This window comes from Sus scrofa, chromosome 11 (genome assembly GCF_000003025.6).
Source record: "Sus scrofa isolate TJ Tabasco breed Duroc chromosome 11, Sscrofa11.1, whole genome shotgun sequence".
Lineage (NCBI taxonomy): Eukaryota > Metazoa > Chordata > Mammalia > Artiodactyla > Suidae > Sus > Sus scrofa.
The window spans coordinates 24768916-24792964 of NC_010453.5; the positions used below are offsets into that span (position 1 = coordinate 24768916).

At 41.2% G+C, this 24049-nt stretch overlaps 1 protein-coding gene across 1 annotated transcript in view; it reads right to left on the reverse strand.

The window, feature by feature from the left end:
• DGKH (diacylglycerol kinase eta) overlaps window positions 3481-24049 on the reverse strand; it is a 198533-nt gene continuing 177964 nt past the window's right edge. Inside the window, 2 exon segments of the mRNA XM_021065624.1 lie at window positions 3481-16939; window positions 23397-23527. Coding sequence (XP_020921283.1) covers window positions 16850-16939; window positions 23397-23527 — 221 coding nt within the window. The 3' untranslated portion in view covers window positions 3481-16849.

The following is a 24049-nucleotide window of genomic DNA, read 5'->3' on the forward strand; positions in this document are numbered from 1 at the left end:
TTTCTTCTTCTTAATTTCCAACTTAAATGCACTGTGGTTAACAGTTCCCTCATTGGTATGACATGGGTTGACAATCTGTTTTGTTTTGTTTTGTTGTCTTTCTTATTTTTCTAAGGCCACTCCCGCAGCATATGGAGGTTCTCAGGCTAGGGGATCTAATCAGAGCTGTAGCCGCTGGCCTATGCCAGAGCCACAGCAACTCAGGATCCAAGCCACGTCTGTGACTTACACCACAGCTCATGGCAACGCTGGATCCTTAACCCACTGAGTGAGGCCAGGGATCGAACCCACATATATTCTCATGGATACTAGTCGTGTTTCTTACTGCTGAGCCACAACAGGAACTCCTTAAACTTTATTTTTTGTCTTTTTAGGGCTACATCTGCGGCATATGGAGGTTTCCAGGCTAGGGGTCGAATCGGAGCTGTAGCTGCCGGCCTACACCACAGCCACGGCAACATGGGATCTTAGTCGCATCTGTGACCTACACCACAGCTCATGGAAATGCTGGATCCTTAACCCGCTTAGCAAGGTCAGGGATGGAACCTGAGTCCTCCTGGATGCTAGTCAGATTTGTTTCTGCTGAGCCACAATGGGAACCCCAAACTTTTTTTTTAATCTCAAAAATAAAGACAAGAAATCGACATAACAATATTTTACAGTACACACTAACAACCAATATTTTGTATTAACTGTAAATGGAAAGTAAACTTTTAAAATTGTATTAAAAATTAAAGAAAAAGAACTAATGCAAGTATAACTCCTTGTGATGGTCCCTCAAATATTTGAATCCATTCTTCATCCAATCTCATTTCCTCCTACCTCTACCTCTTTCCCCAACGCTAAGTTCTCTGTTTTTTTCAAGCCAAGAATCTTCTGGTCTTTACTCTTCCCTCTGGGAGCAGCATCTTGCCCAACTTTTCACTGAATGTGACAAAGATTGCTGGTTTGTTTGTTCGTTTGTTGCTTTTTTAGGGCCACACCTGCAGCACATGGGGGTTCCCAGGCCAGGGGTCGAATCAGAGCTACAGCTGCCGGCCTACAGCACAGCCATAGCAACGCCAGATCAGAGCCGCTCATGGCAACACTGGATCCTTAACCCACTGAGCAAGGCCAGGGATCAAACCCACAACCTCATGGTTCCCAGTCGGATTTGTTTCCCCTGTGCTACGACGGGAACTCCAAAGACTGCTATTTTTAAAGAAGAGCGCCTTATTACACCAAGTGGCCACTTACAGAACTGTTACCTCCCAGCTCCCAGGATACACTTTCTGCTCTGTGATGCTGGGGTTTAGGCTTGGCCATAGCCATGCCATTGCTTCCCTGCCAGCTGGTTTCCTGCCCACTCTGCCGATGGGGGCACAAGAGAGAAACTGGAAGGCGGGAGGGGAAAAGACTTTCTTCCTTTTGTTCGCTGTTGCTGCCAGTGTCACCTGGGTACCAGTTCTCACCTTGGAAGGGCAGTGGGTCCCATTCTCCAGCCGAGAACAAGTTGCATCACACCCATCTCCCAGAGGCATCATCTGGACGGCACCCCTTCTCTGAGGTTGGAGCATCAGCTGTGGGGGGCCCTTTTCTGAGTCCCTGAGGATCTTTCAACACAACTCCATCTTCTCCAATAGGTTTGACCTCCCCGATGAGGCTCCCGGCTGTGTTTTTCCTTCCCATACCTCTCTCCAACATTGTCCTGTATCTCATGGACATCCTACATTCACCGTAAACCCAAGATGCCCGGTATGAATTTGACCGAGGTACTTTCCCTTTAAGTTGGTAGACACCTAGGATTCTTCTCTACAGGTTCACTCACCACTGGTCTCCAAGTGCAGACCGTTTTCGTCTCAGTATTTCTCAGATCTGTTCCCTCTTTCCATTTCTGCTAAAACTGCCCTGAAGAAGTCCCGCATCATCTATTGCGTAGATCTTGTCAACAGCCTCTAAGCTGAGCTCCCTGTCCTTGGTCCTCCGCTGGTCCATTCCACCCACGGAGGTCAAGGATGGCCCTGCTCTGCCCTCACCCACTCAAGCTCCATCTTTCGTCTCCTGCTGTCCTCCCTTTATGCTTCAGCAACACGGAGCTGGACCCACTGTGCTGTTTTGTGTCTTCTCTTGCACTGTCACCTCTGCATCACACACACTTTGCTTGGCTAACTGCTTTAAGTCTCAACTCAAGGTCATCAAACCAGGAAGCTGCCCCTAAACCCTCCTTCTTTCCTCTACTTCCTCATTTCTTTCATGCTCCCCAAATCTTTGATTGCTGATTTTTACCACTGCACATAACGCACTGTGTTACAGTAACCTTTCTTCCTCACTAGACAGGACTAGTCACAGATCGGTCCCACTGGAAACAACCCCTGTCACCTATTTGGTTCTTAGCAAGTGTTTATTGCTGAACTTCAAGGACTCATTACTATAAGGATAAACCCAGTGATGTTTTACCATGAAGAATAACCCCACCAGATGGAATATTATGCAGCACTGAAAACAAACTTTTTTTTTTCCCGTCTTTTTGCCATTTCTTGGGCCGCTCCTGCGGCATATGGAGGTTCCCAGGCTAGGGGTCTAATCGGAGCTGTAGCCACCGGCCTATGCCAGAGCCACAGCAACGCGGGATCCGAGCTGCGTCTGCAACCTACACCACAGCTCATGGCAACGCCGGATCGTCAACCCACTGAGCAAGGGCAGGGATTGAACCCGCCACCTCATGGTTCCTAGTCGGATTTGTTAACCCCTGCGCCACGACGGGAACTCCAAAACAAACTATTGATAACTATGGCTACATGCAACAAATTGGATGACTCTCAGAAAATTAGAGTGGAAAAAACTTACACACTGTATGACTTGGTGAATGTATTATTCTTGAAATGACAAGATTATGATAGTGGAGATAGATTAATGGTTGCCCAGGGTTAAGGAGCAGGTGGAGGTGGGAGGGAAGCCATGCAAGGGCAACAAGAGGGATCCCTCATTGTGGGAGAGGACCTTTCAGCATCTTGACTGTGTAGATGTCAATATCCTGGTTGCAATACTGTATATCTATAGGTTTGCAAGATATCATCACCTGGGGAAAATGGGTAAAGGCTACACAAGTTCTCTCTCTTTTTGTTATTTATTTACAATTGCCTGTGAATCTCCAACTCTCTCAAAACAAAAGGCTGAATTTAAAAAATGAGTTTCTGGGAGTTCGTGTCGTGGCTCGGCAGTACCGAACCCCACTAAGATCCATGAGGATTCGGGTTCGATCCCTGGCTTCGCTCAGTGGGTTAAGGATCTGGCATTGCTGTGAGCTGTGGTGTAGGTAGCAGATGTGGCTCAGATCCTGTGTTGCTAGGGTTGTGGTGTAGGCTGGCAGCTGTAGCTCCAAGTTGACCCCTAGCAGCTGGGGGAACCTCCATAGGCCACAGGCATGGCCCTAAAAAGCAAAAAAAAAAAAAAAAAAAAAAAAAGGTTTCCAACCAGAAAGAATGTACACTTCACACACTGTCCAAATGCATTCTTTTTATTTGAGAAGGACGATCTCAAGGTAGTGCCCCCTGGGAAAGGCATCTCTCATCATCACGTCCATCGAGATCAACCATTACTCTCGGCAAAGTACAAAAATACACGCATCCGTGACTTCCATACAATAAATACATAGTCATGCATCCCACAATAAAAGGCACGGAAAACTGGTCACTTAGTAGTCATAAAAATTAGTAGGTACATTAACAAAGCCACCCAAAGTATCGGTGTAAGGAACAGTAACAATATATTCCAAAGGTGAAAACACATAAAACATCTTTAAAATAGTATGCAATAAATATCTCAATTGTTGTATATATTTAAAAAATGATGCCATTGTAAACAGCATGTAAACAAACAAAAGTCACGGTTTCTTACCATTATTAAAAGTCAGTAGAGCCAAAGTTAGAACCTCTGCTCTGTCAGGTATATTTCACTGGCAAGTGTGTGCTAAGCAGTTTAAAAGTTTCACTCTTTTCTGCAGCAAACAGAGCCCACTGTGTAATAAATAGACATGATCTCCATCTTTAAGATACAAGTTTCAAAACAGACTACCAAAATGTAGCAAATTCTTAGCTATAAATAATATGGCAAAGGCTAGACTGAAGCTATATCTTCTGGGATGCCGGGGACAAAAGGAACTACACATTTAGGTTTTCAACATGAGGATAAATAGGAGGCAAATAATGACGGATTCTCTTTTAGTGAAAGGTAAGCTGACTATGCTGCATTTAAGGTTCAAGTGTCCAGCTTTCCGAGCCTCCTTCTTTGCGGACATTTCCCAACATCAAACACAGAGGAAAGCTGTATCAAACTAAGAATTTTCCTTTGCTAGAGAACATAGAGATGGTTGATACTTCATACTGATGGGAAACGGTGACTTCAAAATATGCCTATCAAAATGCAAATGTACACACAAGGAAGATTTTTTGCATGCAGACAGTAGTTTTTTCTGTCTTATAAAGGAACCCTATTGCCTAACCCTCAGGAAATACTCAGAGAATTTTTTATAACTCAAATATTTTTGGTTTTTTTCATCTATGTATCAGTGCATTGTGGCACCCCAAATACCAGTCGTATATTTACTATATGCTTAGAGACATATGCTCCTGTTAAATATCATGACTCTCTGCTCCCCATAAAAAATAATCGAAGTGGAAACACCAACTCCTAACTTCACATGGAGCCTTTGAAGTACACCAGAAAGCATTGTGTTAGAACGTATTCTCTTTGCTGAAGGTTCCCAAGGCATAGCTCATATGTTGGTGTAGGTGTCATTAGTAAGGATATATGCCATCCCATGGTGGACTGGAAATTTAACTTGTGTCTTACTAATTCATTAGTCACTTGGATTCCACATAGCACCTGTGGTTGTGGAAATGGAATTCTATAGGATTGATGAAAGATGGACTTGACATGTAGCACTCAGTATTTGTGGTTGACTGGAAAGTACAAAAACTGTGCCCATAAACATGGGATGACGTCTTTACGACACAGAATTCTGTTAGTGTTTTGAGTGGAAGGTGACCACGTCTTGAAAAAAAATCCTGAGAAATAATACTTGGTTTAAAAACATGTCTTCTCAGTTTCTTAAACAGACTGTAGGGAAATAACGATGAAAATGAACTTGAACTCTATCAGTCAAGAGCTATGTCTTATGTTGTTTGTATCCCCAGCACTAACTGAGTGCCAAGTGTAGAGCAGGTAGAAAAATGTCTATTAAGTGAGTGAAGTAAGAGGCCATTTAATTTCATTACCTGCCAATATTGAGCTTATTTTAAAATCATTACCTTTAAGGGGTTTTTTGTGTTGCCTTTTATCATGATTTGGAGACAGGGTAGAAAGGCTTTATAGATTCAGAAAAGAAAAACAGACACATAGGTAATACTTTTTATGTTCTATATGCAGTGATTAATAGTGACAAACATGCCATCTTACATTTGCATAATGAAAATGAAATCATCACTGACTATAAAATGACCTGAAACCACACAAAATCAGTCTCTGTCTCTGGTTGAAAAATATTTTCAGAAAATTTCACCTTCATAACTGTATTTTTTTAAAAACTCTTTCTCAAGTCCATCCCTGTGTGTTGGTAATGAGCCGGTGTTTATGTAGATGGTATACATTGGACTATCTGCCAAGGAGAAAGACCATTAGGGCATCTTGAGGGCATAGCCTAAAAAGAATTCAGCACTTATGTGAAAATTGTATTTATAAGCCTCGATTTTAAGAACAAGAATTCAGCTTTGGTAACCATTTCTGCTCAACAGCTAACAGATGCTTATCCTTCCCAAAGCAATGGCTCTTCCCTGCTGTTCTGTGTTATTGGTTCTCCCAGAGCGCCTGCGTGCTCCTTCCTAAACACACACATCCTTCGTGTGGGCTCTTGGGGAAGTCAAAAGCATTCACTTGTGATGGTTTAGAAATACAGAGAAGTCTGGGCTCTATATTCCCTTCTTTCATTCAAAAACATTTATGGAAGTCCTATTATGTGCTAGCTGAACACTGAGACTACAAAGAGAGAGAAATTCAGTTGTGGGGCAGTGGATACATAAATTGAACTATTGAAATGGGATGTTATTTTAGTAGAAGTTTCAAAAGACTACAGAGCAAGGATGAACTATTTAACACTGAGAAGTCAGAGTGCCACAGAAGGTAAAATGCAAGCTGAGTCTTGAGTGAGCTCATCTATGCCATATGATTATGCCAAAGCACCGAACTGTGACAAGTTCCAAATTCCTGGATTACAAAAGGCCTCTAGAGGAAATGGTGGGTAAGGATGCTAAAAATGGTGAGAAGAGAGGTTGCAGAGATCCTTCTCCATCATGCTAAGGAGTTGGGTTTGCTATATTGTAAAGAAGGGAGTCTAGTTAAGAATTTTGAGCAGAGGGATGACAAAACAAATTTGTGTTTTAAAAAGACCACTCTGGGAGTTCCCATGTGGCTCAGCAGTAATGAACCTGACTAGCATCTGTGAGGATGCAGGTTTGATCCTTGGCCCCACTCTGCTCTGGTTAAGGATCCACAGCTGGAGTTGCCATGAGCTGCAGTGTAGGTGGCAGATGCAGCTCGGATCCCGTGTTGCTGTGGCTGTGGCTGTGGCTGCGGCTGTGGTGTAGGCTGGCAGCTGCAGTTTCAATTAGACCTCTAGCCTAGGAACTTCCATATGCTGCGGGTATGGCCATAAAAAAAAAAAAAAAAAAAGACCATTCTGTCAATCATGCGCAAGATGGACTAGAGGTAGGGGAGAATGAATTAAGCAAACTCGTTGCCGAAAAACTATGGCGAAAGCATATGCGGGAGAAATGGTGAAGGTTTGTACTGATAAAGAAAGTAGGATTATGGCTTTGCTTCACTGCAACTAATTAGAAATAGAATATAAAATGCCGATTCGATTTCTGAGATGGACAAAAAAATGAAATATGCAACTTTGATATAGAAAATGCTTTGCCTTCCATAATCCAAAACCAAGATCAGGTTAGACATTTGTTTTGTTCCATATTTCAGCTATGAGTTTCTTGGCAGAAGAAGAGAATCACATAATGTTGCTATGAGAACTGTGTCATCTCTCAAAAGCCTTCTGAAAGCTTTTCAAGTAAAAGGAGGCGCAGAAACAAAAGAACCGCTCGAGTTTGCAGTTCTTTCATCCTCATCATAATGTATGTTAAAAAACTGCGGCACAATGGAATCTGTCAACAGGGCAGGTTCTTGTTAAAATTATAATTAATTTTAATTATACTACGGTCATCTGTATATCAGGTCATCGTGGCAAACGAACTGCCAGAAAAATAATTTCTCCTCGTCATGGTACCAAATCATGGTGGAATCAGCAGTCAGAGCCGGTTATTGTAAACACTTGAGTTGTGTCACTAAGACGGATCAAAACACATGTAAGTGAGTTCTGATTCAGCCTTTTCCCTTATGTCACGCAGCTTATATGCTCTTACACTTCCAGCATTTTTAGAGGAGGGGGATGCGGCAGGAGCTCCAGTTTATTGTATTATGTTAGAATAAAGACCAGATGTGGCAAGACATCTTTAAGTCAAGGGTCAGAGAGGGACGGAATTCAAACGTCTGGTAAAAATAAAGTCAATATTCATCTCCCCCTCATTTATATTTAATCCTTTTAGCTAGATTATTCTAATTTCTTTCTCTTCACTGTACTCTGATTTCCATTATGACAACCTCTAGCTAGGTTCTTTACAGGAATTTCTGCAGGTAGTCTTCATGAGAGTACCCCTCCATAACCAGAGACTGTAGGTAGCCACCCATGTTTCGGGTCAAACCAGTAATGAGACCATTCAGAATTCACTTGGTATAGAGAATAAGCGACATCACAGGATCAAACAAGGTAGAAGAGTCTGGTATTCCTTTTTTAAAAAACAGTGACTTAAAGACATTTTTCTCGCCGGGGAGCTAATCTAAGAAAAGTTGAGATGGTCTTAGTTTAAAAAACAATATATATAATATATATATAGCTTAAAAATAATATACTTATTATATATAATATATATATATTCCCTGCTATAAAATGGTCATCTGGGTAAAATATTCAAATAAAAATATTGAATTACTCTAAATTTTGGAAGATTTTGGAAATGAGTTTTTAGCCTATCCTAAAATAATTAAGAACTTGCAGTCCACAGATGCAAATACCCATAACCTACTCAGTGCAGATAATACTAATGTAACTTCACTGTCATTTTTAAAATGAATAGCGAGGGATATTCATTTGGACTTTGAATTTTCATGTGGTAGTCTGGGAAGTCTTGCTTCAGATCTAAAATGACAGTGGGAAAGGAAGTTGAAAATTTAGGTATGATTTACACTTAGAGTTCCTTTCATTAAAGAAAAATGACCAAGAATTTATAATTGATGAGACTGTGCTATTTCCAATGAGGGAAAGCAAGGCCCTAAAATGCGGAGCTTCTAGAAGGGCCTCAGGGAGCCGTTGCCCTCGTCTGCTGTGGAACCCAATACACCTAAAACCATATTCTCTCCAGAATCACCGAATTCAGCTATTTATAATACTTTAAATTTGAAGATTTTTTTGGTTGTTTCAAATCAAAGGACCAACCGTCCTTGCTACCAAACGTCAACGCTTAGAAGGTTCGTGAGAATGTTGACGCTGTATGGTCTGGTTTCACCTACTTTTACCAGAGTTCTTTTGTGGGGAAGTTGGTGAGGCCCTTCTGAGTTCTCCCTATAGCACCCACTGGAGTTGAGAAAACACGCCTCGTGTACTAAACACAAATGATCAGGATAGCCGAACTGTCTCCCTCACGGACTTCTAAATTTCAGCAGTAGGATGCGCTCCCTAAACTCACTGTTGTTGCTGGGTTTTTTTTTTTGTTTGTTTGTATTTGAATAGATACAGACACAATCCTAGACTTTCCCAGTGTGACACTTTTTTGTTTTTGTGATTGTGCCCACCACACATCTCACACACGTTTTGCATTTCCATAAGCGGAAAGATGCCTATGTGTAGACTCTTCATTTCCAATCTTTCCCAAATTCCCAAGCTCCTTTGTCCTTCAATTTCCATATAATGTTTCCCATATATTTTCTTTTTTCGTGTCTTCCGGAGTGGCTCGTGCAACAGTAAATTTAAGATGAAACCCATGTCTTTAATTTTTTGTTTTGTATTTTTTTTCTTTTTTGCCACACAGGCAGTCTGTGGGAATTCCTGGGCCAGGGACTGAACCTACGCTGCACAGCAGCAATCAGAGCCACAGCAGTGAGAACACAGGAGCCTCAACCTGCTAGGCCATCAGAGAACTCCCAAAACCTATGTCTTTACAATCACAGGGAATTAATTCTTAATTGACTACAGTTCTTAAGCGGTTTAGAATTCATCTACTGCTTACACTGAACAACAATAATATGGTTGAATGTAGGGCTGGTTAAAGTGATTTCTTTGGTACCCGATGGTAAGTCAGAACAGTTATTTGTCTTCCTTGAAAGCATATGACTTTATTCTGTGTGGTATGTTGGGCTATCATGTTTTCAATGTTCAGTTGTTAAAAAGTTGACTAGAGAAGAGTTTAAAACAGAAATATTTCCAAACCCAATTACAATCCTATTGAATTAATGGAGAAACAAAGCAGATAAACCACCATCCCTCCTGCGCACGCTGAAGCGAGCATCCCAGAGTCAAATGTGAAAAATATACACCTGGAAACAACCTAGAGCTAGAGGTATGTGAAATCTGGAGGGTTTGAGATTTTTTTTTTTTCTTTTTAGCCATGCCTGAGGCTTGCAGAAGTTCCCAGGTCAGGGGCTGAACATGAGCCATAGCAGTGATGACCCCGCATCCTGAACTGCTAGGTTACGGGGGAACTCCCTCAAAATTCTTAATGTTGATTTGAAGGTCATATTGGCAGTAAAATCACGGAGATCTCTTTTACAACAAAAATTGAAAATTTATCACAGAAAAGAAGTTCTGACTTGAAGATAAAACATACATTGGCAAAATATGGCATGACTTCCCTGACTACATTAAATTCTCAAGATGGGTTATTTCAATTTGGCTAGTATGCCTTTTTTCGGTATTTATTTTAACCATGAAAATTATGTTTTAACAAAGTCCTAATAAACTATTACTTTGCAGTTACCTCTGACAGTAAAGAATACCATTTTTTTACATGGAAAAAAACTGGGCATCTGTTTGACAGAAATGAGTACTTCAAGTACACAAGCAGAATCATGAACAGAGCTATTACACTCAAAGCAACAGCAGTAACAAAAAAAAGAGCTAGAATATGCATTTTGTAGAAAGGTTAAATTTCACGACATAATAAATAAATGCACTGATTTATACAACTTGTAAAAACCTTCTACTGATGATTGTAAGTAACACTGTCTTTTACTGACTTTGCTGATAAGAGCACTGCCTCATATAGAGATTCAAAGGTAAAATTCTTGCCCCCCAAGCCATAAAATATACAAAGCTGGTTTGTTATTAAATATTTTGCCTGCCAAAAGTCCTGCAAACTAAACTACATCGTGGCAGTTTGCGTCACCAGCATGATCGGGGTTTTGGTATAAAAAGATAAGAAACATTTTAATACGAACATTAATAAAACCAGTAAAAGGAGACACCTGTTGTATAAATAGCCATTTTAACCTAAAAGGGAGACTTTCATCTCACTTAAGAGGAAGAAAAAATTCAATACATCTTACTTGAAGATTTGAAAATAATTAGCATATTTTCCCAGCTCTAGATAAATATATTACTCCAATTTATTAGTCATCTTTCATATACAATATATAACTCACAACATGGGGAATGTTACAACACCAAAACCTTCCACAGCACTAGTTACCAGTTACCAGAACTGTAGGAAATCTTTAGCTACATATCAGCTTAATACTCAGAATATAGAAATATATATGGCTAAGCTGCAGTAAAGAATAGTGCAATGAAACAGTAAGGATCACAAAATATATTCGTTTTCCTTTTTAGCTTGTCTATCTAACTGCATTATCCCACTTCAATGACCTTATCAACTGAACATGAAATGTATTTTAATCCATTTAAAGAGTCATCCTACACTTCTTTAAATTTGGTTAATTTACTCCTGAAATGCAGTTCTATGAAATATCCAAATCCCTATACAATGAATAACTTGTAGCTACAATGAAACACTGTATGTGTTTTTCTAACTTTTAAGTAATAGCTTGGTTTCTATTTTTCCAACAAAACTTGGAAGTGCATAAAAAACGAAGAGAGAGGATATAAATATATGTAAATAGGATCTTAATTACATAAAAGGAATTAAGTCGTTCACCTATATTAGTAATACAGGGTTTTTCTTAAACATCATGACTGAGTTTAATGCAGCCTGGGTTACTCTGTGAAACTTCTTTTCCTGAAATAACAGAAAGAAGTATACAAATAGATACAGTCCAGCTGTCTTTTATCTCTCTGTTCTCTATAATGATAAACCGGTATAACTTTTTATTCTAACAGAAATGCCTCTCAACAAAACTTGGAGAAATAAAGAAAAAACAATAAATGCTTTGCATATGATAAAAACCAGTAACAACTGTCTCTTCAAAGTTTTGACTGTTTCTTTTTCTTTTTGTCTTTTTTGGTCTTTTTCTAGGGCCACACCTGTGGCATATGGAGGTTCCCAGGCTAGGAGTCCAATCGGAGCTGTAGCTGCCGGCCTACACCACAGCCACAGCAACACTGGATCCAAGCCGAGTCTGTGACCTACACCACAACTCACGGCAATGCCGGAGCCTTAACCCACTGAGCGAGGTGAGGGATCGAACCTGCAACCTCATGGTTCCTAGTTGGATTCGTTAACCACTGAGCCACGGTGGGAACTCCTTGACTGTTTCTTTAGGAAAGCATCCTATTGCAAAGGCAATACTTGACCCATCGGACACAGAGACTGCTGTACAAGACACTGGGGAGGTGCCATAGCACAGATAGGTCCCAGCCCCGTGGCACTTGGCATGGGGCAGTGAGAGGAAAAGCAGCCAAACTTAAAACCACTTGGGAAGCTTTGACCAATAGTTAGTATTGAGGACTCTTCATTCCTCACGCTTTTCAGCTGATTTAAAGAACTGCCACTTACATCATTAATCTCCAACCCCCCTGTTTTATCCAACTTGCATCTGAAAAATGTAAGATAAGCTCATTTCAGAAGAGGGAGCAGGAGAGATCCTAGATCTCGAGGTTGAGAGATGTCATGTTTTTACAGCTTAATGAAAAGAGCTATCATTGAAGAATTCACATCTGTACAACATAAAAGTCCACGGCGTTGTCAGCCCCGTTGGATAATTCACTCTAGAAATGATTAGAGAGGTTTTTATTCTAATTTTCTAAGTCATAGCTTTGCATGAATATTTCCTTCTTCAATTCCTGTTAAACATAACTTCTGGGGAGACTAAAGTACTGGCCTTTTTATTCATTAAAATTGGCTCACGAACCTCTAGGCAGTAATGTGTTGGTAAATTCTATCGCTATGTGAAAATTAAAGAAAGGATTATTGAGCATATGTCATTGGGAAAGCTCTAATTATGGAATTAAATAATTGGTGTTTTGAGAGTCAAGAATACATTATTTTTCAAGCACTATCTTAAGGAATTATTAACTATCTGAAAATCAGGCTAAGTTAGCATAATAAAAAGTGAGATTTTAGTTGATTAAAACATGCCTTCTTTGGGGGCTTTAATGAAACATTTGCTTTATTTGTAATCATTTTGAGTCTCTTTCTCTCTCATTTTTTTTCATGCCTAATGATTCATTTAATGTTTGTGTGCTGCTCTGTGTCCTCAAGCATAAACTAGGCCAATAGAATAATCAACTGATAAGAGGAAGTGAAAAGTGCAAGTTGTTGGCAACTGACCCGGTCTTTACCTAACTCAGGACACATTCTTCCGAAATGTTCCCTGTGACTTAAGTTGTGGACAAATGAGAATGTCACACGAGCCACAAACTGAGCAGATGCAGACTGTAAGTGACTTAGGTGTGTAGGGGGGGCTGGAGAGAGGCCAGCCGTGGTGGCCAATTTCCTGCGTTCCACGCCTTCCCTACCTAAATAGAACCAATATATATCCTGGGTAGGTGGAGCCCATCTAGAACCCGAATTAGGGATAAGGGCTGAGAAGAAAACTCAGCTGGGTGATGCATGAGTTTCAGGTCATTTCTAGGATGAGCTGGAGAAGGGACAGGAAACAGTGGGCTGGGGAATAGGCGATTTTGAGGATGCCTGAAGACTTTTGATCCCTCCCTACCTAGGACAGATAAAATGCATCTAGGCCAGTGCTAATCACTTGACGAAGCTTATGAAAAGGAAGATTTTGACTCAGGAGGTCAGCGGGGGAGTCTGCATGTGTCTAAGTTCCAAGGTGATACAGATGCTGCAGCTCCGTGGACCACACGCTGAGCAGCAATGATGCAGAGCAGTGCCATCCAGTACAATCTTGGCAATGATGGCACTAGTCAGCATGGTTAATGAGCACGTGAAATGTGGCTAGTGCAAACGAGAAATGAAATTTCTAATGAAATGAATGGAAACAGGCAGATGGAGCTAGTGGCTACAAGATAGGAAAGTGCAAATCTCAACATTCACGGGTCACCTCTTCTAAGCCAGAACAATACAAGACTCAGTCCCCTAATGATCTAATCCACCCATTCATTTAAATCAGCAAGGTTCCTTTTCTGATTGTCAACTGTGCAATCAATTTACTGAAACTGTTTTCCTTCTGAACACGTGGCCAGATGACCCCCAATGGGGGCCAAGGTGGGGTGGGAGAAAAGGAGTTATTTTGTGGTGGGACAGCTGAGGAGGAAAGGGTAGCACAGGGCAGTGAGAATGGGAGCAGCCATCCCTGCCGTGGGCATGAGGAAAACTGGGAAGCCAGGACATAAGAAAGAAACTCAGAACGTAAGGTGGAAAGACACACGGAAGAGAAAAATTGAGTACTGCGAACTTTCATTCCGGCCTGACCCTGACCCTTTCCTTCGTGAAAAGCAAGCTGTTCCTCGGAAAATGGGAAGCGATGGAACATGAAAGAAGGTGGACATGGGCTGGGATGGAAGGAAAGGCGCAAGTACAGCCGGGGAATCAGGACCAGGCTTGAGCTTCTCATCTCAGCCGAGGTGTGGACCAGGGCAGAGAAGCCTAGCACCCCCCAGAGGTGTGATCACACTGCAGAGGTGCGGTCAGGTCCCACGGAGAAGCTCTTCCTACTTCTATTGCAACCTCAAGCTGCTTCCTCTGTGAGCCTGGCAGGGGCCGCGGAGGTGCCGAGGCTACCCACGTGGTAAACAGGTCTGCGGGATGTCCTTGGGGTCCTACGCAGCCAAGCACAGCAATGCCCACGGGGAAGGTGCTCTATCTAACCGACAGGATATCTAAATTGTCATTGTAAAGGATTTCCCCCATCAAAAGCCCTTGCAGGAAAATGCTAGCTAAAGATTCCCTTCGCTGAGATTCATTGTATGTACCTAAGAGATGCTACGGAAGAGTGAAAGAGGCAACATCAACTAAAGAATCCAATCCTTTACATCTTCTTACATTCTGAACACGTGATAACGTGAGACTCTTTTCTATCTGCAAAGGGGAATCTGGGGGGAGGGAAAAAGCAATAAAGATTTTTGTAGTAATTCATTCTTTCCTAGGGTTCCTTGCCTCCTACCTCCACCCTTCCTTTTTTTTTAAAATTAATTTTATTTTTTTTTGCGGTGGAGCTGGACAGGGTTCTGTGATCTCAGGAGAGTTGTGAGAACCCAGGACCACCTACTGATTTTGATTTCACAGGGAAATGCTTGAAAGAGTGGGGGACATTTTGCAGGGGCGGGGACACTAAAAAGGGACTGGAAAAGAAGACTTTTGATGTCCCAAGGGGGGATAACATTAAAACAATTAAATGAGTAGCTCTTTGCTCTTTTAAGCTACTTGATGCAATTCGCTCTGGAAAATTCTCATTTATTCACAACTTTGGTAAAATATAGAGTCAGGCCACGCTTGGTCAGGAGCCCATGGACATTTATTTGTAAGATATCCAAATTTGTGATTTTGCTAGTAAATGCCCAAGTTATAAATAAGAATCAAGTGTCAAAGATTTAACCTCTGGATATAATTAAATTATGTGTCTGACGACAGCTCCTTTCAAGTGTTTTCCCATCAATATTTATCTTCCTTTGACAAATAAACGTCTAGAAAATATCAATGAGAGTATATTTCAGATTACATACATGCAAGTGTGAATGTAAATATGTGTTTATGTGTGTATTACACGTACATGTGTATATGTAAATATATGTGTGTGTGCATGGATATCTATTAAGCACCTATCTAGAAAGCTACTTTATGAAAATTGTCACCACTGGGTCAGTACCCTGTTTATTTCTCTCGTAGAGAAGGTTTTCAAATATCATAATTAATTTTTTTGGTATAGAATGCCTAAAGAAAGTTTATTAAAGGATATTTCTGTGACTTTTTGATATGTATGCCGTTGGCTTTTGAAGATTTTTTTTTTTTTTTTTTTTGTCTTTTGTCTTTTGAAGGCCACACCCTTGGCCCTGATGGATACTAGTTGGGTTTGTTAACCACTGAGCCACGACAGGAACTCCTCAAAGATTTTCATCATTGTAATTTTGACTTCTCATGAGCTACACTAAAGTAGAGGTTTAGAAAAGGGAAATAATATCCACCTGATAGGGAACAAGAATTAAGTCAGATAATAATGATAATAATGGAAAGCCCTTAAAAGGAAATAGTGAAATCTCAGTTTGGGAAAGTCCAGGTCAGGAGTCCCTTTAGCTGGTGGGTAAGCCTGGGTGACCAGTCAGTATACAAATCCCAGTTGAGACCTTGGGGAAATTCCTGGATGTCAAGAGTCTGCTGTATCATAGATGCAAACAGAGTATTAAATAATCGTTACATTGAAATGACAAATAAGAACAGATTTGGGGAATTTTGGTTTGGAAAGCTATAGTAAGTTTTGTGAGGCAACAGAACATGTGATTCCATGAAAATATCCAGAGAATTTTCATGTGCACACCTACGGTGTGTGGTAGGTTGGTATAAAATTGGCTTGATAAGCTATCTATCATTTGTTGATGAGGGCACAGACACATGTTCACAAATTCTTAGAGTGTTTATGCAAAACTCCACAACAAAGAACAGAAGAGTGACTTTAGCCAACCCAAAGGTTCTTAGGTAGTAATAAATTAAATTCCATTAAAGCTGACATTAAACTAAGTGTTACCGTATTAAATGTGACATGCAAGAAACAGAAAAGACAATTCAGGCAGGAACACCGTGCATTAAGATGTGCATTCATTCATAGTATTTGAGGGGTATTGACCAAACTCTCTGACCACTGAGTGCTAAGAATCTGAGGTGATGCCAATTCAAACCACAACTTAATTTACATCTTAAGTCTTCTAGCCAATGATTTGAAGAGAGAAGCCAATGCCTCCAGTAATTAAACCCAAGAAGTTTTAGTCTCATACTGTCATGTGGTTGCACAGTAAGAACATTCCATCTGACCAGGTTAAAAGAAAGTAAACATTTTGCAATTCCACCTTTTAGCCAAGTCAATGGTCTCAGCTCCCTGTTACCTTTGTACTCATATGAGCATATTTGAACATGTCAGGTTTGCACAATAAGAAAATGGCTTTGTGGAATATATTTTTTTGGCACAAAAAAATATTTTCCGATACCACAAATCAAAATGTTCACCTGCATCAAAATATCAAGCCATCGAGGTGCCTCAGTGGTGCTTACTTCTCTGGGCAGAAACTACCAGAACAGCCAGTGGCTCCCAAGGACTTTGTATTGAGTCGCAATCACTTCCCTTCCAAGGAATAGCACCAATATGATTACACCTCAGACTGGGGAGTGCTCCTTCCAAGCTCTTTAATTCCCTGGAGAATTCGCTTCACATGACCCACTTTCGGTATCCCCAGGTCCTATTAATAAAAATAAAAAAAAAAAAAGAAAGAAAGGTAGAGAAAGGAAAAAGAAAGAAAGAAGTTTATTGACAAGCAAAAACTGAGATAAAATACTTTAACAAATAACGTAGTTAGCACTCAGTTCATTCTTTTTGGCTTATAGTCAATGATTCGGGAAATGAAAGTTAGAAAAGTAAGTGTATTAAAAAAACGGACATTAAAAATTATTAATTAGTGAAAAAAATACTGTCTGAAACTCTTTTTTCTTGTCCTTTTTTTTTTTTTTTTTTTTATGGTCACACTCGAGGCATAAGGAGGTTCCCAGGCTAAGGGTCCAATGGGAGCTGTAGCTCCCAGCCTACACCGCAGCCATAAGCAATGGGGGATCTGAGCCGCATCTGTGACCTACACCACAGCTCACAGCAACGCTGGATCCTTAACCCACTGAGGGAGGCCAGGGATCGAACCTGCATCCTCAGGGATACTAGTTGAGTTCACTACCACTGAGCTACAACAGGAACTATAGCTCCCTATAGTTTTCTTAAGCATAAAGGGCACAATCAATTTGCCAATACAGGAAGTCAAATAACTTCTTCCCAAAACAGAGAGTGTGAAATATTTGAAAACTTGTAAAAAGGTAATTTCCAAAGCAGCCTGGAAAACAGGATTATAAGGTACCACAATATTATTTGTCTGAGAAAATAACACACACAAACACTCTCTCTCTCTCTTTCTCCCCACCCTGCCCCATATACTTTATGAGCTCTTTGATTCTATAGCAGAAATGCCACTGGTGGCTCCTGAATCCTTTTGGAAAATACTCCTTCCACAGCCAGTGCTCTTTTCAAACTTGGAATAATTTCAGGGAAACATTTTTACAATATGTAACTGACCCTGGAAAATATTTGTTCATATGACACCAGGTCATCCACAATTACATATTTCTTTTTTTTTTTTTTTTTGGTCTTTTTTTTTTCTTTGTCTTTTTAGGATCGCACCCACAGCATACGGAGGTTCTGAGGCTGGGGTCTAATCAGAACTACAGCCGCTGGCCTACACCACAGCCACAGCAACGCCAGATCCGAGCCACGTCTGTGACCTACACTGCAGCTCACAGCAACACTGGATCCTTAACCCACTGAGCGAAGCAAGGGATCGAACCTGCAACCTCATGGTTCCTAGTCAGATTCATTTCTGCTGTGCCATGATGGGAACTCCACAATTATACATTTCTTGAGTATGTGCTAAAACAGCAAACTTAGAAGCAAGGCCAAACCCTTGAGGAAGCTATGAATGTAAATGCTTTTATGGTGGCGTTTAGATTCTTTGATTTACGTGGACTATTTCAATATTCTTTATGCTTTGTGATAGCATAGTTACTGATTAAGAAATGTAATATTAATATTTAATTTAACATTTTATTTTAGGCCATATGTACATTGTATTCTCAAGAATAAAAAGTTCTTGGAGGAGTTCCTGCTGCGGTGCAATGGTTAAGGATCCCAGTTAATGCAACTCAGGTTGCTGTAGAGGGCCGGTTTGATCCCCAGCCCCTCGCAGTGGGTTAAAGATCTGATGTTGCCATAGCTATGGCATAGGTCACAGCTGGCCTGGGAACTTCCATGTGTCGCAGGGGTGGCAAAAAAAAAAAAAAAAAAAAAAAAAAAAAAAAAAAAAAAAAATAAGTTCTTTGAGAGACGTATACTCTACTCAGAGTTATTTTAGTGTCAAGAGATGAATGTTTTTCCTAGAGTTACACTAACATCTTAGCTGTATTTTCTTTAGTGTGAGTTCGATACTTGCAGTTAGGCTGTGATAAAGTCACGCCGTGACGTTTGTTCTGTTTCTTTATCTCTTTTTATCACATTCTTTTTTTTTGTTTGTTTGTTTTTTTTTTTTTTTTTTTTTTTTTTTTTTTGCATATGAGTTGCTTGTCGGCTGTACCCCTACCCAGCCTCATCCGCCGTCGCCCACCCGCTCACCCCGTCGTTCCATGACGGGACCGCCTCTGTTTGTATTCTTATCACTTATCACATTCTTTAATGTTGGTCTTTTCTTCCTTTGGACGCATAGGTTTAACTTTGCAGAGACAGGCTTTGCGGATATTGCTATCATTCTCCATGCAACGTGTACAACTTTCCAAGTGGAAAACATGAAAAACCAACCAACCAAAGACCCTGGGTCTTTACCATTTTCTTTGGTGTCCCTCACTTTTCCTACTGCCTTCCGGGGGTGGGGGTGGGGGTCAAATAATGCCATTGGTTTATTTTTCTGTTAAAGCACATGAGAACTATTTCCCTGTCCTACCTTTAGACGGTCACCCTGCTGCCTCTAGCTGTGTTGGTGAGAAGTAAGACCCGAGCCAGGATGTGAGCAGGAGTGACCTGGGTGGCACGCAGGGAGAAGCGTACCGTAGGAGGGTATGCTCCCAGGGTGAGAGGAGTTAGTATTTTTAAGCAAATGAAATAAGGCCGGGGTAGAAAGGGTACAGCCAGCAAGGGCCAGCGATCCCACAGCAGGCTGATTACAGAGGCAGAACCTGTAGGCATCCCACGGAGGTGGGTCCACTGATTTTATTCTAACTGAAATGGGAAGAAGGTACGGAAAGGTTCTCAGCAGACAAGTGACATACGGGATGCTGAAATATGGCTCTTGTTATGATGCGGGTAATGGACAGGAGAGGGCAAGAGGGCCACTGGAAGGGCCAGTGAGGAAGCTACTGAGTAAGGACAGTGGACAGGAGAAAGAGAAACGGATGGAGGTGAAAATCAGACTGGCTTGGTGATGGGTTTAATGAGTCAGGGGGGAAAGGATGAGGAAGAGGAAGGCATGGAACAGGACCTTGGGTTTCTCTGGTTCGGCTGCCTGAGTTACTAGGATGGAGAATCCTGGAGAAGGGGCAGAATGGGAGGAGGACAGGAGAGCAAAAGCTTGGTTTAGGACGTGTTAAGATTGACATCCTTGGGTGACAGCCAAGTAGCGAGAAAGGTTGGTGATACAATCCTAAGGTTTGCAGATATATGAGGTTGGGGCTGGAGACAGAACCTTGTGAACCACTGATGGATGCACAGCCAGTATCTGAAGCCAGAGAATGGATGAGATTGCCTAGGGGGTAGGTAACCCTTCCCCAATGCTTAGAGACTTGATTCTGAAGCATCTGCTCCCTCGTACAATTAACAACCGCAGAGAACAAGGACAGCTCGGTCTCGAGCTTGGCTTTGCTCTCCTGAAGCTCTTTCTGTAAAATTACCTTCTTTGCCACTGCCCCACAGCCTGTTTTAGAACCAAAAGAGTTAAAGCAGACTACGTCGGTACAAATTTCTGAAAGAAGTTTTAAGGGAAAGAATGGAATTTGCATTAAAAATAAAAACACTTTGATTTTTACGTGGGAGCTGCAGCTGCCAGCCTACACCACAGCCCCAGCCACACCATACAATATGTCTGGGACCTACACCACAGCTCATGGCAATGCCAGATCCGGAACCCACTGAGCGAGGCCAGGGATTGAACCGGCATCCTTATGGATCCTAGTTCCTAACCTGCTGAGCTACAATGGGAACTCCACTAAAGTAATTCATAATCATCTCCCTTTTACTCTCTTTTTCCTTCCATCCAGGTCCTATAGGTCTAATGTTTATGTGGGAGCTTTGGTTTTTCATTCTGCAAATATCTGCTTCACTCATTGTGCATATTCCTATGTTTAACTTTTAAATTTTTTTTTTTTTTTTTTTGTCTTTTTGCTATTTCTTGGGCCGCTCCTGCGGCATATGGAGGTTCCCAGGCTAGGGGTCCAATTGGAGCTGTAGCCACTGGCCTACGCCAGAGCCACAGTAACACGGGATCCGAGCCGCGTCTGCAACCTACACCACAGCTTAACGCCGGATCGTTAACCCACTGAGCAAGGGCAGGGACCGAACCCACAACCTCATGGTTCCTAGTCGGATTCGTTAACCACTGCGCCACGACAGGAACTCCTAACTTTTTAATTTTATTTTGAGCATGGGTCCACTGATTTTATTTTTTTAATTTTTTAAAAGATTTTTCTTTTTTTCCATTATACTTGGTTTATAGGGTCCTGTCAATTTTCTACTGTACAGAAAAGTGACACAGTCACACACACATATATATATACATTCTTTTTTCTCACATTATCCTCCATCACGCTCCATCACAAGTGACTAGATACAGTTCCCTGTGCTAGACAGCAGGATCTCATTGCTTATCCACTCCAAAGGCACTAGTTTGCATCTATTCATATGTTTTATATGTTTGTATGAACATACACATATATGTTTATACACACAATCTTTCCTTGAATGTATGCTAATTTTTTTTTTTTTTTTTTTTGGCTGCCCCACAGCATCTGGAGCTCCCGGGCCAGGGGTCAGATTTGAACTACAGTTTCGACCTACACCGCAATTCCAGCAACACTGGATCCTTAATCCCCTGTACCTGGCCAGCGACTGAATCCATGTGCTGGTGCTTACAGAGATATCACTGATCCCATTGCACTGCAGTAGAAACTCCAAGTGTATGCTTATTTATGGCAAATAAAATGCAAACTTCTAGAGGGCAGATGCTACCTAGAGAAGCTGGCATAGTATATTAATAAGCAGCTACTTAATAAATATTGCTGCCTAGGATAGCAGAAGCTGCACAAAAGATGTTAAATGTAACGATCCTCTGCATTTTTTTGTAGGTATTCAAGTTTTTTTTGTTGGTGGTGGTTTTTTTTTTTTTTTTTTTTGCTTTTTAGGGCCACACTGTAGCATGTGGAAGTTCCCAGGCTAGGGGTCAAATCGGAGCTACAGCTGCCGGCCAACGTCAGAGCCACAGCCATGCTGGGTCTGAGCCTCATCTGTGACCTGCACCACAGCTCATGGCAATGCTGGATCCTTAACCCATTGAGCGAGGCCAGGGATGGAACCCGCATACTCATGGATACTAGTCAGGTTCATAACCTGCTGAGCCACAATGGGAACTTCCTTCATTTCAAGTTTTGAATCAATTTTTACTTTATGAACTCTTAACACCGTGTATGTTGCTATGCTCTGGATTTGGGACTCTCAACTAAGTCATTAGTTCATTTATTATTTTATTAGTATTCTGGGTAAAAATGTTTAGGTATGAGTGGTGTCTACTTTTGGTGTGCTAGAACTGAATGGCTTTGCTTTATAAAAATCTCTATATTATCCATTACGAGATCAAAGATTTCTACTAATGTATTTGTAGATAAGGGCACAGCTGTTCGTGAACTTAGGAATTCACTGTCTCAAAATTCCATGCATTTTAGAACCTGGTCTACGGGAGAGGAATCAATCCTGCAAACATTGATGGCTTTGTCACTTGCTTATGCATCAGTCTTGGAACTTTTAAATGGCAGTATGTGGTGAGAAAATATAACATGACAAAATCCTGTTTCTGACTCTGGACAGAACAGGTTATGCTGGCCATTTCTATTGTTGAGGCTCCACTCAACGAATAATCAGGAATTGCTATGGACCATGAGTTAATAATTTTCCTTCCCTGTCATAAAAGACAAATAGGCTCTGAGCTGCTTTCTAGCAAAACCAAAGCATAATGTTTACTTCCTTCACTAAAGAAAATAAGAAATGTATTTTTGAGAAGAATAGAATTTTAGTAATAGTCATGGGAAGGAAATTTGAACTTACTTGTCTCATTGTTCATGTGACCTCTCAAAGGCCAATTTAGAAATAGAACCAGGAGTTCCTGTCGTGGCGCAGTGGAAACGAATCCAAACAGGAACCATGAGGTTGTGGGTTCAATCCCTGGCCTCATTCAGTGGGTTAAGGATCCGGCGTTGCCATGAACTGTGGTGTATGTTGCAGACGTGGCTTGGATCTGGTGGTGCTGTGGCTGTGGCGTAGGCCGGTAGCTACACCTCTGATTAGACCCCTAGCCTGGGAACCTCCATGTGCCTCGGGTAACGGCCTTAAAAACAAACGGAAAAAAAAAAAAAAAAAATAGAACCAAGCCATAGGACTCTTAGTAGCCACTGCTGTGAGTCTCTCATCTATGTCCCTATGTTAGAAAGGCTTTGTTATTGGTATTCTGAATTAACTTTTAGCTGTTAACCTGTTATCTGATATTTTCAGTTATCTTCATCAACAAATACCACCTTTCATGTTGATCCAATAAAATGACCTGATGGAAGCATGATCCAGTTGGAAGTCTTAGCACAGGAACAGCCGCACCAATGGATGCAGAGAAAAACGTCTAAGTTCATGCTAAGCTTTGGCTGCCACAGAAAATGACTTTGACGCAAAAATTAATTGCGGACATTCTTGTTTCAAAAGCTTACAAGGAACTCAGACCACAGGACAATGCATCAGAGGTTACTTCATGTTCACATAACATCAGCCAAGCTATAAGCACAGGACAGAAAAGCGCAGGAGACAGGAGTCTGTTTTGCAAGAACAATTTTGAGAGCAGAAGAGTAGCACAAAGGAAATACCTTAAGATCTCGCCTTTCCAGATGCAAAAGTTCAGCCCCTCTGATGTCATGACGGATGAAGATTTCTTTGTACTCTCCCAAATTGAGCAGATCCAGCCAAGCAGCAACTTCCTCTGTGCCCCATTTCTGAACTACCAAAGAGCAAAACCCCCTTAATTTCTACATGCTGAATGCATTACAAAGCAAAGGGTGGCCAAAGAAGATGCAAAACAGAGTACAGCGGCAGTGCTAGCAAAGGGAGAGGCTCAAGGTGTTGTCTCAACAAAACTACAATTCCGCTTGTTCTCATGCAGGTGACAGGCTGTCCATCAACACGAGGCTCTGACGGTACGAAGACATTCACTGCTGTGCGTCTGTACCTTTGCCTTTAGGTCAAGTTCCTCCTTAAAGGCACCCGAAGTACACAGGATGTATCGAAATAAACTTCTCATGATTTGGACCAGTAGGATAAGGTCTAAATACACTCTTATGATCTCCCTTAAGACCATACCTGAAACTCGTTATAGTTTAATGCGGAACAAATGCTAATTAAAATGTAAAATCTGACACCGGGTATGATTTTACATAAACTTCTGCTTCGAGTCTGGCTGGCTTCAAGTACTGCCTTTACTGATTATGCTATCGATACACGTACTGTTAAGTCCATGTAAGAT